The sequence below is a fragment of the Amphiprion ocellaris genome, chromosome 5 (genome assembly GCF_022539595.1).
Source record: "Amphiprion ocellaris isolate individual 3 ecotype Okinawa chromosome 5, ASM2253959v1, whole genome shotgun sequence".
NCBI lineage: Eukaryota > Metazoa > Chordata > Actinopteri > Pomacentridae > Amphiprion > Amphiprion ocellaris.
In genome coordinates this window covers 23,264,483-23,277,318 of record NC_072770.1, presented here as the reverse complement: position 1 = coordinate 23,277,318, position 12,836 = coordinate 23,264,483, and the positions used below count along the sequence as shown (strand labels likewise).

At 39.5% G+C, this 12,836-nt stretch overlaps 2 protein-coding genes across 5 annotated transcripts in view; both read right to left on the bottom strand.

The window, feature by feature from the left end:
- Positions 1-4,060, bottom strand: part of tfeb (transcription factor EB) — a 30,502-nt gene extending 26,442 nt beyond the window's left edge. For 2 of the 3 annotated variants that reach the window (XM_023297383.3, XM_023297385.3), the window contains exon 1: positions 3,786-4,060. The gene's annotated coding sequence lies outside the window, so the exon portion shown is untranslated. The remainder of the gene's footprint in view (positions 1-3,785) is intronic. The other variant, XM_035942523.2, reaches the window with a different exon arrangement.
- A 1,117-nt stretch (positions 4,061-5,177) lies between these two features.
- Positions 5,178-9,673, bottom strand: tmem183a (transmembrane protein 183A). Of its 2 annotated transcripts, none has more exons than XM_023297392.3 (8): positions 9,466-9,673; positions 9,060-9,149; positions 8,774-8,944; positions 8,506-8,665; positions 7,764-7,944; positions 7,292-7,372; positions 7,000-7,155; positions 5,178-6,364 (listed from the first exon to the last, which is right to left on the bottom strand). In XM_023297392.3, the coding sequence occupies exons 1-8, from the start codon at positions 9,527-9,529 to the stop codon at positions 6,179-6,181; spliced, it is 1,089 nt and encodes a 362-aa protein (XP_023153160.1). In that variant the 5' UTR covers positions 9,530-9,673; the 3' UTR covers positions 5,178-6,178. The 2 variants fall into 2 exon arrangements, with proteins under 2 accessions (XP_023153160.1, XP_023153161.1); XM_023297393.3 differs by having other exon boundaries at positions 7,000-7,152.
- Positions 9,674-12,836: the final 3,163 nt, after the last annotated feature.

The following is a 12,836-nucleotide window of genomic DNA, read 5'->3' as shown; positions in this document are numbered from 1 at the left end:
ACAACATTTGTATTCTATGTTCACATATTTTGCTTGAGGAAAAGTAGCTTTTAGGGCAATAACAACAGATTTCATGTCATTCTATGGGAACATTTGTTATAATCTCAACATTAATGTGGCAGTCTGGCAACTTTCTGTCATAACATTTCTTAAAAAACACAGAAAAGACAACCAATAAACATCTTTATAGGGAGATAAAAATTTGTTGTGTGCCTCTGAAAGTGATAAGGTTTCACAGAGCCACATCTAGAAACTACAATTGATCCCTGCAGTTCAAACTAACAAGCAAATTGTCCAAACATAAACAACTGGACAGCTGCATAGTGGGCTTCGCAGATGCAGCTGAGACGCCATTTTTCTTACAGACAAAAGAGGGACTGAGCAAGACTGTCACTACTGTCTGTCAGTCAAAAGAGGATATGAAACAGTGGAATGGAGATACGATGAGGAAGTGGAGTCACACATTCAGCACATGTCCTAAAACGTCCCACCCACACTCAAATCTGATAAATCATGGGTCATGTTGTCATATAGCACATGCTAAGCTGTCATTCCTGTGGTTTTCTACAAAAAGTCCAAGAAATTTATACTGTAGTTTGGTTGGTCTTATGTGTGGCTTAATAATGTTGTGGGAAATCCAGTAAACCACCAAGACAGTTTCTCGTACACCTTTTCCTGGTGTTGTCACGAAGCAGCAAAGTAACTGTCCAAGTCACAGGAGATCTGTCCATATGGCAAACAGATGAAGCTGTGTTTACACACACCTGACGCTCTTTCACACTAGAGTACATCCATTGAACCAAGCCTGTGTGCTCTTGTGTCTTAGTGTGTGTGGATGTGTGCATGTGCCTCTGTGTGTATGGCTGCCAGTCTCTGTTTACCTGATGAAAATTAATCCCATCACCAACACTTTCAGGCGGACATGAGCCCAATGAGGCTGAAAATATGACTCACACACACTTTTCCATATACACAGGAGGCAACGCTTGTGCTCATTTGTGCCCTTTGGGGACAAAGTGCTCAGGTGTGTCAGACCGTCAAATACAGACATAAAAACACAGGCGGGGCCACAGAAATGCTTGAATATAGCCAGTAGTTTGGTAAATAAGATCTTAATTACAACTGTGGTCACCTCTCCTATGATGTTTTCATACTCAACTCTGTTTTCATCTGCTGGCAAGTTGGAGCTGTGCTATTGGAGAGAGAGAGAGAGAGAGTGTGTGCAACCCGTCTATCAGGCGTCACTGCTGCTCTACATACTAGCCAGTGACCTCTGACCTTGTTGACAGCGACCTCACAGCTCAGTGTGTTTACTGACCCTTTATACTGTGTGCACTCCACAACCCCACTGCTTTCTCTATATGAGCATCTGTCTCAGTCTCAACTTCTAACCCTGTGCACACGGTTGTTTTGATAGCAAAGCAGGTACATTTTCGGGTATCTTCACAAAGACGATGCACTTGCATGCATTTCCTCTTGCACAACTGGTTATTACCAACAAATTTAGTCTTATCAAAGATTACCAGGACACCGTGTAATGTCAGGCTACAGATATTTTTCCACTAATCTTCTATGATCTCTTTGACAAGGTTTTAGCTTGGCGGCATTCTTCTGAACATTATGTAAACAGAGAGACATGATAAAATTACAGGACAATAATTCAGTTAAACTGGTTTATTGACACAAGGCAGCTCTGCATTAGATAGAGCTAAACTGTGTGACAATGCTGCTGCGCAGCAGATCTATCTTTGTGATCTCGTTATGTAACACAAATGTTTTCATTCATGGATTCACAGTTAAGAGGGACAGACAGATGCAGGCAGTGAAAAAGAGAATTGGAAACAAACCAAAGACCATATGAGACAAGCTTCAAATGACACAAAGGCTTCAAAATACACATTATTATATTTATTTCCTCAGAGCAACAGCTGGAGCTGGTCCTATTCGTGTGCATGTTCATCTGTGAGTGTCTGTGTGTCTCAGTAACAGTATACAAACTGTATATGGGAGTTCTCATATCTTCTAGTATCACGTTTCTGGCTGACTTTTATATTGAAACCAACAAAGACAAATTCATGTGTCACCAAGAAACCCAAACTGCCAAGCGCGGTAAAATGGCCTCAGCGATCCTGTGCAACTTCCTCGCAAAGCTAATTTTACAGGGAGGGATTCAAGACAAAACACAATTAACAGGAACACTTCATCCTCAGTCTTCTGTCAAGACTTCAGTCATTAGAAACATTACTAACTGCTGATGGCACCTTTTGTCCATATTTAAGATATCTAGGTTTTCATTTCTGTTGTTCCCTGAAACCCACCCTACACCATTTGTTATACATATTCATGCATTATTTATATTTATTGATATAGCAGGTTTGTTATATCTGGTAAGTGACACTATAAACTGTCATCATAGTGTTTTATAACACAGTTTGATTTAATTCTAATGGTGATGTCTAAGGGGAAATTTCTTGGAAATGAACTGTGAATGAAAGCAGACAAGTCATGAACGTAAACAGAAAAGGGAACAGGGTCTCACGTAAAGCACTTTGCTGCTGTGACGTAAGGTGGCAGACATACTCCTAGAAGACATGTAGATCAGGCCACAGACTTCAAACTATTTGAGATGGAAAGTAAGTTAGAACTTAACTGAAATAGCGGTTAATAAGACAGTCTCCTCTGTACTGTTCTCTGAGCTTCAGAAAGCTGGAAATCTGGAAATTAACAGTGATGGCAATAGTACACCTAAAATAATTATTACTGGGTGAATTACTATACTATTCACACTTTTACACAACTTTTGGTGCGACAGTTTGAGCTTCCTCTATGGTAATCCAAAATAAAACCCATATTTCATTGTTAAATGGCAGCTAAATCTCAGGTATGTGTCTTATGCCAAAACTGGGATCATATATATTCACCTTGCATTACTGGACAGCAATAGGCACATGAATTGCACTTTTCACCCACCATGCAGACACACAAAGCCCACTGTGCAGAGACGGGACAAAGGGGGCATATACGGTTAGGGTTGCCTTCATTATTTTCGTGTTGGCACTATGTAGGTCTTTCAGGCAAAGTACTTGAATAAGCAGCGACGTATTACAGTCTGCACATTTTACAGTCACAGCTTATACATAGCAGCATACCCCAGGGCTGAGGTGTTGTTACTGATACTGGCCTGGCTGTTGCTTATAAATGGCAAAGGGGTAGTTCTCAGTGGGCTGACAGTAAAATGGAAAAGTAGTGCTTTATAATCCAGTCAGTGGTACCAAGGCACTCATTAGAAAGCAAACAACAGAGCTCGTATTATTCTTCACTATAAAATTATTGTTACTTTTTGTTAAAATCCACGTTTTTCTGATTAAAAAAAATAAACTTAAAAATGCATCTGAAATGAGTTGGATGCGTATTTTGCTTTTTAAATTTGTACTCATGAGTATTCTGCTCAGACTGATAATACAACCACACAGTAGGAATACAAAGTGAGCAAATGTCCTCAGCAGTGCTCTAAGGTTTGTCATGCTGCTGTAAGCGTGCACTGTGCCAATGCAGAAGCGTTTATTTCTGCAGAAATTTAGCAAAACTACCGCACGAGGTTGTATCTTTCTATTCTTGAGGACAAATAAGTAGTTACGATATTTTTAATGTGTTCAATGGTAAGTCAATAAATCCTAAAACTCTTCATGCAAAGCGACAAATACGCAGTTAAAATGTACACTCGCGGGCTTCGCAGTGAGTGAGCGGTGACTGGCTTTCAGTGGCGGTGCTGAAATACAACTTACCCGCTTTGAAGGTCAGACAGAACGAAGTAAAGAGGCAGGTTCAGGGAAAGTGCGGTGCCCACTTTCTCTGCGCTCTGACACCAAACCAGCCGCGCACTACCAGGAGGAGGGAAAAGTCGCGTTTAAACGGACTTAAAGTGCTAAAGAGCTTAAAGTGTCTATTTATTTCCACACACTGACACGGCGAGCGCAACCGCTGCCACCTCGGAGGCGAATTTGTTTTCGTTTTGACGGTCGAGATGTTGTCACAACTCCGAGCGTCTGCGGTCACCTGTACCACCACCAATGGCAGAGAGCACAGGGGATTGTGGGAAATGTAGTTTTCTCATGTCCTCGACAGCCCGGTGGTTTTTTTTGAGGCGATGACGTGAGGCCCCTTGACTTCAAAGGGAGCTTTAGGAAGTCGTGCAACGTCAGACAAAATGCTTCCAAGACCTAGATGAAGACGGAGCCCCCTGTCGCTTTTATATTCGGCTTATTTTACAGGTTTACTGCCAGCTTGATTTGGTCTCAGATCAGTTGCAGGGCAGGGACAGAGCACACAAGAGGCCTCCAAGTATTTCGCATGTAATGTGATTTCATGAATGTACGATCCTCCTCATCTATTTTGGTCAAAACGTCATCATACATTAATTCCCGAACTTCCCCAACTAACATTTCTGCATTTTTATATGTTTATATACATGTATTTATAATGCATTACAGGCATTGCTGTGCTTTTGAGTAACATGCGCTTGCAGCTGAGGAGGCTGCATTTCTAGGACCTGTTTTTATTACCTCTATTTTGAGGCGAGGGTAACATGACAGCAACTCATGTATTCCTCATGCAAGCTAACTTTTCTAGACTACAGACACTGGCAAAAATATATATTCACAGTTTCAGTTTCGAGTGAAATAGGTCTTGAAAAGTATTTATTTGTAAGTACTATTTCAGTGGAATAAAACTTTAAAACTATAAATATTTGGACATAAAACAGTATTTTGGATGGAACAAACCCTCTAAAACCTTTCAATCCATGAGTAATGCACTGAAGCGATCTGCCAGTTCATCAGGTGGTACTGTCCAAACAAGGGTCCTAGAAGTGGGGTCCTACAACTGCAGACAGTTGCAGACATACAACATTGGTGCTTTTAAAAACCACGTAATGTATAAAATATATATAATGCATATTTTAAAAATGTGGAGGACCATCCAGTGGCCCTTGCAGCGAAGAAATCCAGAAACTAACTCCAGTTATGGCGCATATTGGTGACTAGTGTGTTCCAGTGAGGTAATACTCACTGTGACCATAAGAGGGAGACAAAAATAAAGCATATATTATTCACTTCTTTCACCTACAGTCTATGACTATCTATTAGCATTTCACAGAGAAGACCAGAAACCTTTGAATGGGCAGTTTCAGTTTTTATTTCAGAACGGCAAGCTTATTTATTAATGGAACTCATTTGAAAAACTAGACCACCCTCTAAAACAATCAGCTGTCCTCTGCTATGGAGTACCGCCATCAAACTAGAATTTAATGACTACAAGTGCATGTTGTTAATCTAATGACTTTTCCCCTCATGTCATATGTGCATATCAGTGTAGGTTAAATGACTGACCATGTTGAAGAGATGAAGAAATGTAGCATGTGATTGGTATAATTCTACTCACATTCAACACACATCAAGATAGACCACTTTAAACACTTGGAGCCATTCAAAGTTGAGACTGACATAGCTCACATTATGAGTACGAAGACAATCAAGATGTTTTTTAGCCAGAAATCACTTCAAAAAATAAAAAAAAACACTGCCCAGATCAGCAGATTGTGTCTGAGGTAAATCATCTCTTTGGCCCCTTCAGTGCAGAGCAGAGTCATTAATATTCACATAATACTAAACGAGTCTTCCTTAAATTAAACACACTAAAATGCTTTTAAAAGAATAGTAGAACCCTGTTGTTGCAACAATGTCAAAGTTTAAATCAATGCAAAATCACGGTATTACAGGGTAGCGTTTCAAGTGAGCATGACACAAATTACTAGAGGGACAAACAAAATTTACTCCCTGTTAATCCATCGCTCCTTGAGCTCTCCAATAAAATGGGTTGTACATGTAGGTTTAACATGCAACAATGTAGTCTGTGTAAAATACTGGTGGACCGCAGTGGGTCGCACAAAATGTTCCTCTGCCTTCTGTGCATGGCTGGCCATGAAATGGGATGTGCCTCTGATTTCAGGTCAGTATTGACTTTTTTAAAATGACAATCATAATATGTATGTGCAAAAAATTAGTCACTCAACATGATCTAGACATCATCCAATGTTATTTTTTGTTTTGTGAGCGTGATGAGATAATGGCAGGATTCCTGATGTGACAGTCTACTGTAGCAGGAACTGAGGTGGCAGGACTCATGTATAGGGTAAGGAGGGATACTGTGGATGCCACCAGTCCATGAGTTTCACACTGTGTACGGGATCCAACACCACCTGAGTTCCACTTTGATCCCCTTTCTTCTTCCCCCGCTGCAGTGGCGAGTCCTGAAACACCAGACGAACGCGGTGGTGGCGCATGTCTGTGCTTACATTGATTGTGAACTGTGGGAAAAAAAAGGCAGAGACCCGTTGCAGATTAGGAGAAGAGATAAGGAGGCACGATTTGGTACGTAAGCTCATTTTCTAATTAGTGTCTCAACAAAACAGATTATTTTAATCTTTGAAGCACAAAACATTCACGTCTCAGTCTGAATATTAACAAATACAATGCTCAGAAAATCTGACGTAGGTCCTGCCATCAGTGGCAATTTTATCAAAGCTTGTTTTGGAGGAAGGCATTTGTGAACAACTAACAGAAAAGAGGTCGTTGAAGTGTTCCAGTCTGGTTCCATGTTCGTCGATTTAACCACAGCAAAAGAACACAAGGGATTTTGTAACAGTCACTTCTCTTACTGTTAGGAAATTGGGTTTATGTCTACCTATGTGGTGTGTTCTACCTATTCTTTAGAATCACTCAAGAGACAGAAAAGTTGAAGATTATACAATTAAATGACAACAAGATCCCACTGTCTGGTTGTACATGCCACTACAGTTACTTTCACCCAGTAAAGCTGCTTTCATTTTTAAAAACAGTAATAGACATTAACCCTTATATAGTTTCATTTAAATTACAATCAGCACAGGCCAGCTATAAGCAAAAGAATAGTTTAGCTGCCAAAAAACCAAAAGCTACTTGCCAGCGTCAGCGTCATGCCCATGACTACAGGAGTGAAGATGAAGTTGAGAGTGGTAACTTGAAGCATATAGCAGTCAGAGTCTGGATTCATGTGAACATCTTCATATTGTCGAGGCATACACAAGGAATTGGCACATCCATTCTTACTGTATCCCTGCTGGGATGGAGATGACCAGAGACACAATCAAAATCTAAACAGCAGCTGGAGCCACACAAGCTATGAGCAACTTTTTATTAAACTATTAAAATGACAAAGAAATGCAGGTAGCTTATTTTTCTTTGAAGTCTGTTACCTGCTTTATAAATTTGAAGTTGAACTCCCACAATGTCTCTGGCCGAGTTCCTGACAGCTTTTTGACCCAAAAGAGTAAACACTACAACGGGAAAAAGTAAATATAAAATGGACATTTTAAGGAGGCCTGCTGGAAGGTGCATTTTCATGCATCACATTGTTTCTAGCTGTTCCCTTTCTTGTTAGGAAAATTCAAAAATCAAACTGAGAAATAACCAAACACAACATGAAAGGTTCTTCCCATGAAAGAAGATTCAACTTAGTCTGGCTCTCTTCCAGTTTCCTCAATGCTATAATTGCCATAGACAACTTGTATAAAGCTGGTTATAAATAGGCTTGATTAAGCCTGAGTATAACCAGTAGGGCTTGCACGACAGGTGGAGATTGTACACAAATGCCAGTCAAATGCGAGCAGATCAGCTCTAAATCAGCATAGTGCCACACTAACTATAGAAACATATAAGCTAATTTACCTTGGAGTTAATCAAAGTGGTGGGCGTGGATTCTGGCAGTGCAGGAATTTTTGACACACGCAAGCTGAACGGCTCATACAAATGGAAAAGAGAACGAATCACACAAGCCCGAAGGTAGCGCATCCTATCAATGGAGTCAGGCTGGAGACGAAACGGCAGATCAGCATCAATCCTGTAGTGTCTTTAATCATAGACAGTGGAAGGGAGGGAAATACAAGATATTAATTATACGATCTATTAGTTACTTTCATTGACTTATAAATCGGGGACATTCAAGACATCTTAACCTACCACAGTGTCAATGATGGATATGGCCTTCAAATGAACAAGAAATCATAAATAGCCCAGATGCTGGTATACATTACAAGACTTTTGTATTATTTATGCAATAATTAAAAAGCTAACTAAAGTGAAATCATGGATGTGGCACAGACACGGCTAGAGCCTCTGTCTCCAATGTTAGTACTTCCATTACCGCTGTCTCTTAATTCAGTCATTAAGTTATCCCTATATTCCCACAAACCACTGCAATAAGACTAGATCAATCAAATAAACTCCAGTAAAAATATGTCATTATCATTTCCTGTATTCTGTTTTTCCCCATTGCACTTAGCAGCAAGAATACCCCCTCACAAACTTCTGTTGAACACCTTGGTAATTTCAAGAAGTACTTCTTCAAAACCATACTTACTTTCATCTATTGTTACACACAAATAACAAAAAAAAAAAAAAAACATCTCACCTTCTGTAGAGTCTGGTCCAAAAAGCTGCTGTGCAAGTGACTGTCCATGCATTCCTACAGATTAGAGCGAATCTGCACACATCTTCAGGACGAATGTAAGAGGAAAGAACTAACCAAATGTCCACTGGATAATCCTCACCATCACTGATTTCACTGCTCTCTGTGAAGATCAAACATCATGATAAATGCAAAGTGAAGATTATAGAACCCCAAAACGTTAATTCCTCCTTGTTAGACTGATTTTCAAGAGAAAACTTCAAAATTATACCCTTTCTCCTTTTGTTTTTCTTTTTACGAGCCACCTTTGGTTCATTTTCTCCTTCTTCTTCAGGGTCAAGCTCATCACTGCTGCCCAAAGCGTCTGCTTTAACACATTTTGCAGACGACAGGACCTCTTCTACAGCACCCTGAGATGCTTCCAGGCCACAGAGTAATTTTACTGAAACAGACAGTTTTTAATTTAAGCACTTGGAACTCGTTCACACAAGAAAAAATGACGTACTGATCTAAATTAGCTTGCATGCGGAAGTGACGGCATAATATCACAGGTGTACCTTCTTTTTCAACTGCATTTACAACAGCCTTTTTCACCCTTCCCGATTTCACAACGGCTGGGTCGGCATCGGCATAATCAGCAACAGTGACTAGGAAATAAAACCACGTAGATTTCGTAGTAATTAGCAATGCTGACCTTATAAGGCGTCTTATCATTACACTACATTTAACATATCATTGAACTCTACTGTCACGTGACATCAAATTTGTTTGTCCTTTAACACTTCATAATCCCAGATTTCAAACATGTAGCCATAGTCAGTGCATACATTTAATTACTCGCAGCATTACTTTTAATGAACAGTTGAATTTGCGTTGTAAACTTGGGAAAACACGATATTAACTTCAGTAGCCTGTGCAATGATAGTGGTGGGCGGGCTAGCTTGCTGGCTAAACGTAGCTTACCTGATTCCGAACAAACGTCCCCGGCCTTAAATTTCAGCCGTTTTCGGTTCCCTTTCTTGGGCATGTCGACACCAATGATCTGTGGACGCTTAACGGGGCTGTGAGTCCTGCCATGTCGCTATGGCAAGCTGGGATAAAGAGAAAGAAAGAAAAATGACAGAGAAATTGAAAAATGTTCCGCCAGGATCTTCAGCCATCATGGAATGACGTAACAGCTGCAAGTAACGCGAGATTATCGTTGTCAGTTTTTCTCCCTCTAAAGTACCGTCTACATTGCTGCCATCTGCAGGCGACTGAGGATTTTGATGATTTCTGGGGGAGAAGGTGATTGTTTTATTAAAATATCATTAAACGTCTGCGAGTTAAGACTTTAACTAAACAATACGTTTTTCAAATGTAACATTTTGGGAGAACAATAGCACAAGCAACAAGTACTACTTACCAACAGGTTCTGTTTCAGTAAAAATCAGATTTATTTCTCTTCTCCTAGTTTGACAATTTATTTTAGAAATTATATTCACCAAATAGCTGTTGTATTAACTGACAATGTGGGTTTGATGATGCTGTACAATTACATAAAGTATATATTTTGTCAGAAAAACACAGATCGATGAATCAAGTATCCACCTCACAAAAAGACATTGGCTCTACAGAGCAGAGAAAACTGTCTCCACAGAGTATTTTACCAGACCCTGCTGCCAGATTAACTTCACCAGTATGCTATGAGATGGTTTCTGCATCATTTGTTCCATTAGCTCATCTACTGCTCATGTCAGAACCATGCCAGGAAATGACAGGTAGGCTGCTTTGTCACTCTGCCACTCATAAGGTTCCAAATGTATTGCATCAAAACTGTCCAGACATCAGTGAGCCTTGTAGAATTGGATAACAACGATCTGTAAGAGAAGGAAGAAATCCCCAGAGTCCGTAACTATGAAGATCCATGTCACTGTGTTCAGTGAAGTATGTACATTCCTCTCCAACAGTGAGGCCAATTCCTTTAATTTTGCTGTAGACTCAAAACATTTGGGTTTGACGTCAAACAATGAATATGAGACAATAGATCAACATTTCAGCTTTTATTTCCAGGTATTTACATCTGGATCTGATACACAACTTAGAAGATAGCATTATTTGTAACAGATCAAATTTTTAGATGAGCAAAAGTATTTGAAACAGATATACTTAAAATAGATTAAAGTGAATAAGACTTGACATTTAGTTGTGAGTCCTTTGCTAGCAATACCTGCATCAAGCCTGTGACCCACTGACATCACCAAACTTTTGCATTCTTCTTTTGTGATGCTTTTCCAGGCTTTCACCGCAGCCTCTTTCAGTTGTTGTTTGTTTTGAGGGATAACTCCCTTCAGTCTCCTTGTTAGCAGGCAAAATGCAGCTCTATAGGGTTTAAGTCTGGAGATTGACTTGGCCAGTCTAAAACCTCCACTTCTTGCCCCTGATGAACTCCTTTATTGTTTTGGCAGCGTGTTTTGGGTCATTATCTTGCTGCATGATGAGAATCTCCTAATCAGTTTGGTTGCATCTTTCCTTAAATTGGCAGAAAAAATGTTTCTGTAGACTCCTGAGTTCATTTTGCTGCTGCCATCATGTGTTACATCATTAATGCAAATTAATGAGCCTATCCCAGAAGAAGCCATGACATTACGTCTGCTGTGTTTCACAGACGAGCTTGTATATTTGGGATCAGGAGCAGATCCTTTCTTTCTCCAAACTTCAGCCTTTCCATCACTTAGATAAAGGTTAATCTGTGTTCATAAAACTTTGTCCTAGAATTTTTGAGGCTCATCTCTGTACTTTTTGGCAAAATCCAGCGTGGCCTTCCTGTTCTTTTTGCTAATGAGTGGTTTGCATTTTCTGGTGTAGCCTCTGTACTTTTGTTAATGAATGATGTCACTAACAGGTGTTGTAGGGTCTTTCTTTACAGCTCTCACACTGTTTCTGTTAGCAACTGCTGCTATTTTCCTTAGGCTGCCCATTTAACGCCTGCTACTGAGTATACCAGTGGTTTCTTTTTTCTTCAGGACATTCGAGATGGTTGTACTGGTTATGGCCAATGCTTGTACCATGGCTCTGACTGATTTTCCACCTTCTCGCAGCTTCACAATTGTTCATTTTGCACCCATAGACTGCTCTCTGGTTTTCGTGTTGGTTGCACCTCTAACTACAGATGCAGTCTGCACAGGGAAAACCCAAATCTGAAACTGAACATAGACATCGAGCGCTACTTATTGTTTGAACAATCAATGTAATAAGACACACCAGGGCAAAAAAAAACACACCTGTCAGTCACATATTCGAAATTTGGTGATCTGTTATAAATAATGCTATCTTCTAAGTTGTGCATCAGATCCAGATGTAAATACCTGGAAATAAAAGCTGAAATGTTGATCTCATGTCTCATATTCATCGTTTAACGTCAAACTCAAATGTTTTCAGTCTACAGCAAAAATAAAGGAATTGGCCTCACTGTTCCAATAGTTTTGGAGGGGAGTGTAGATAAATTGTAGAAGTGCTGCAGGCCACACAGCATTGCAGAATCTGTAACATTGTTGTCAAATACCTTGAAAACCTATGGAGCCACATATTCTAGGGCAAAATCCTATGAAAGAAGACTAAAAAAGCAGACAGCTGAGCAATCTGCAGATTATCTGTCTCACCTCCTCACATTTTAGATAGTTGGAAGGAGATGTAACAAAAGATTAAGTTTTTCTCCTTAGTGACCAGAGTTTTATCAAACCCTTTGCTGTCTTAAGTACATATAGACTCTCCAGTGCTGTGCAATATCTAGTGAGCTCTATTTTCACCCACACCTCCTGTTTGTAACACAGCATATTGATTTCAAGTTAAAAGAAATAATTCACAAGGTTTGCTTTCAATAAAAATATCTTTTGTGCTTTGTATGGATGTTGAGATTTTCATTGTTCCTCTTCCATCCAACACCGATCCTTCCTAGCTCCCCTAATCAAAGTAACTAATTTGGCCTAAAATTGGACTAAACTCAACATTTGAACTCTAATCCTTTTACCATCATACACAAAAGTATCCTTAACTAAGCATATTCCTTTATTTCAATGAAATAAAGGCCCCAAATTATATAGTTTTTTATTAAACATTAGACTATAAATGTAAAAAAGAGACCATTTTGTCTTTCTAATTATTTTAATTAATCCTGTAATTTTAATTACATATCAATAATTAAACATGTGTTGTTGCAACTTTCAATAAAGGCTTATTTGCAAAATAGTAGCCATCCCCACTATTGCTGAATAAAACAGTACAGATGGAACAAGCAGAAAAGGATCACTTTATGAGGAAAAAAATGAATGTGCAACATCTTTTTCTGCACAATA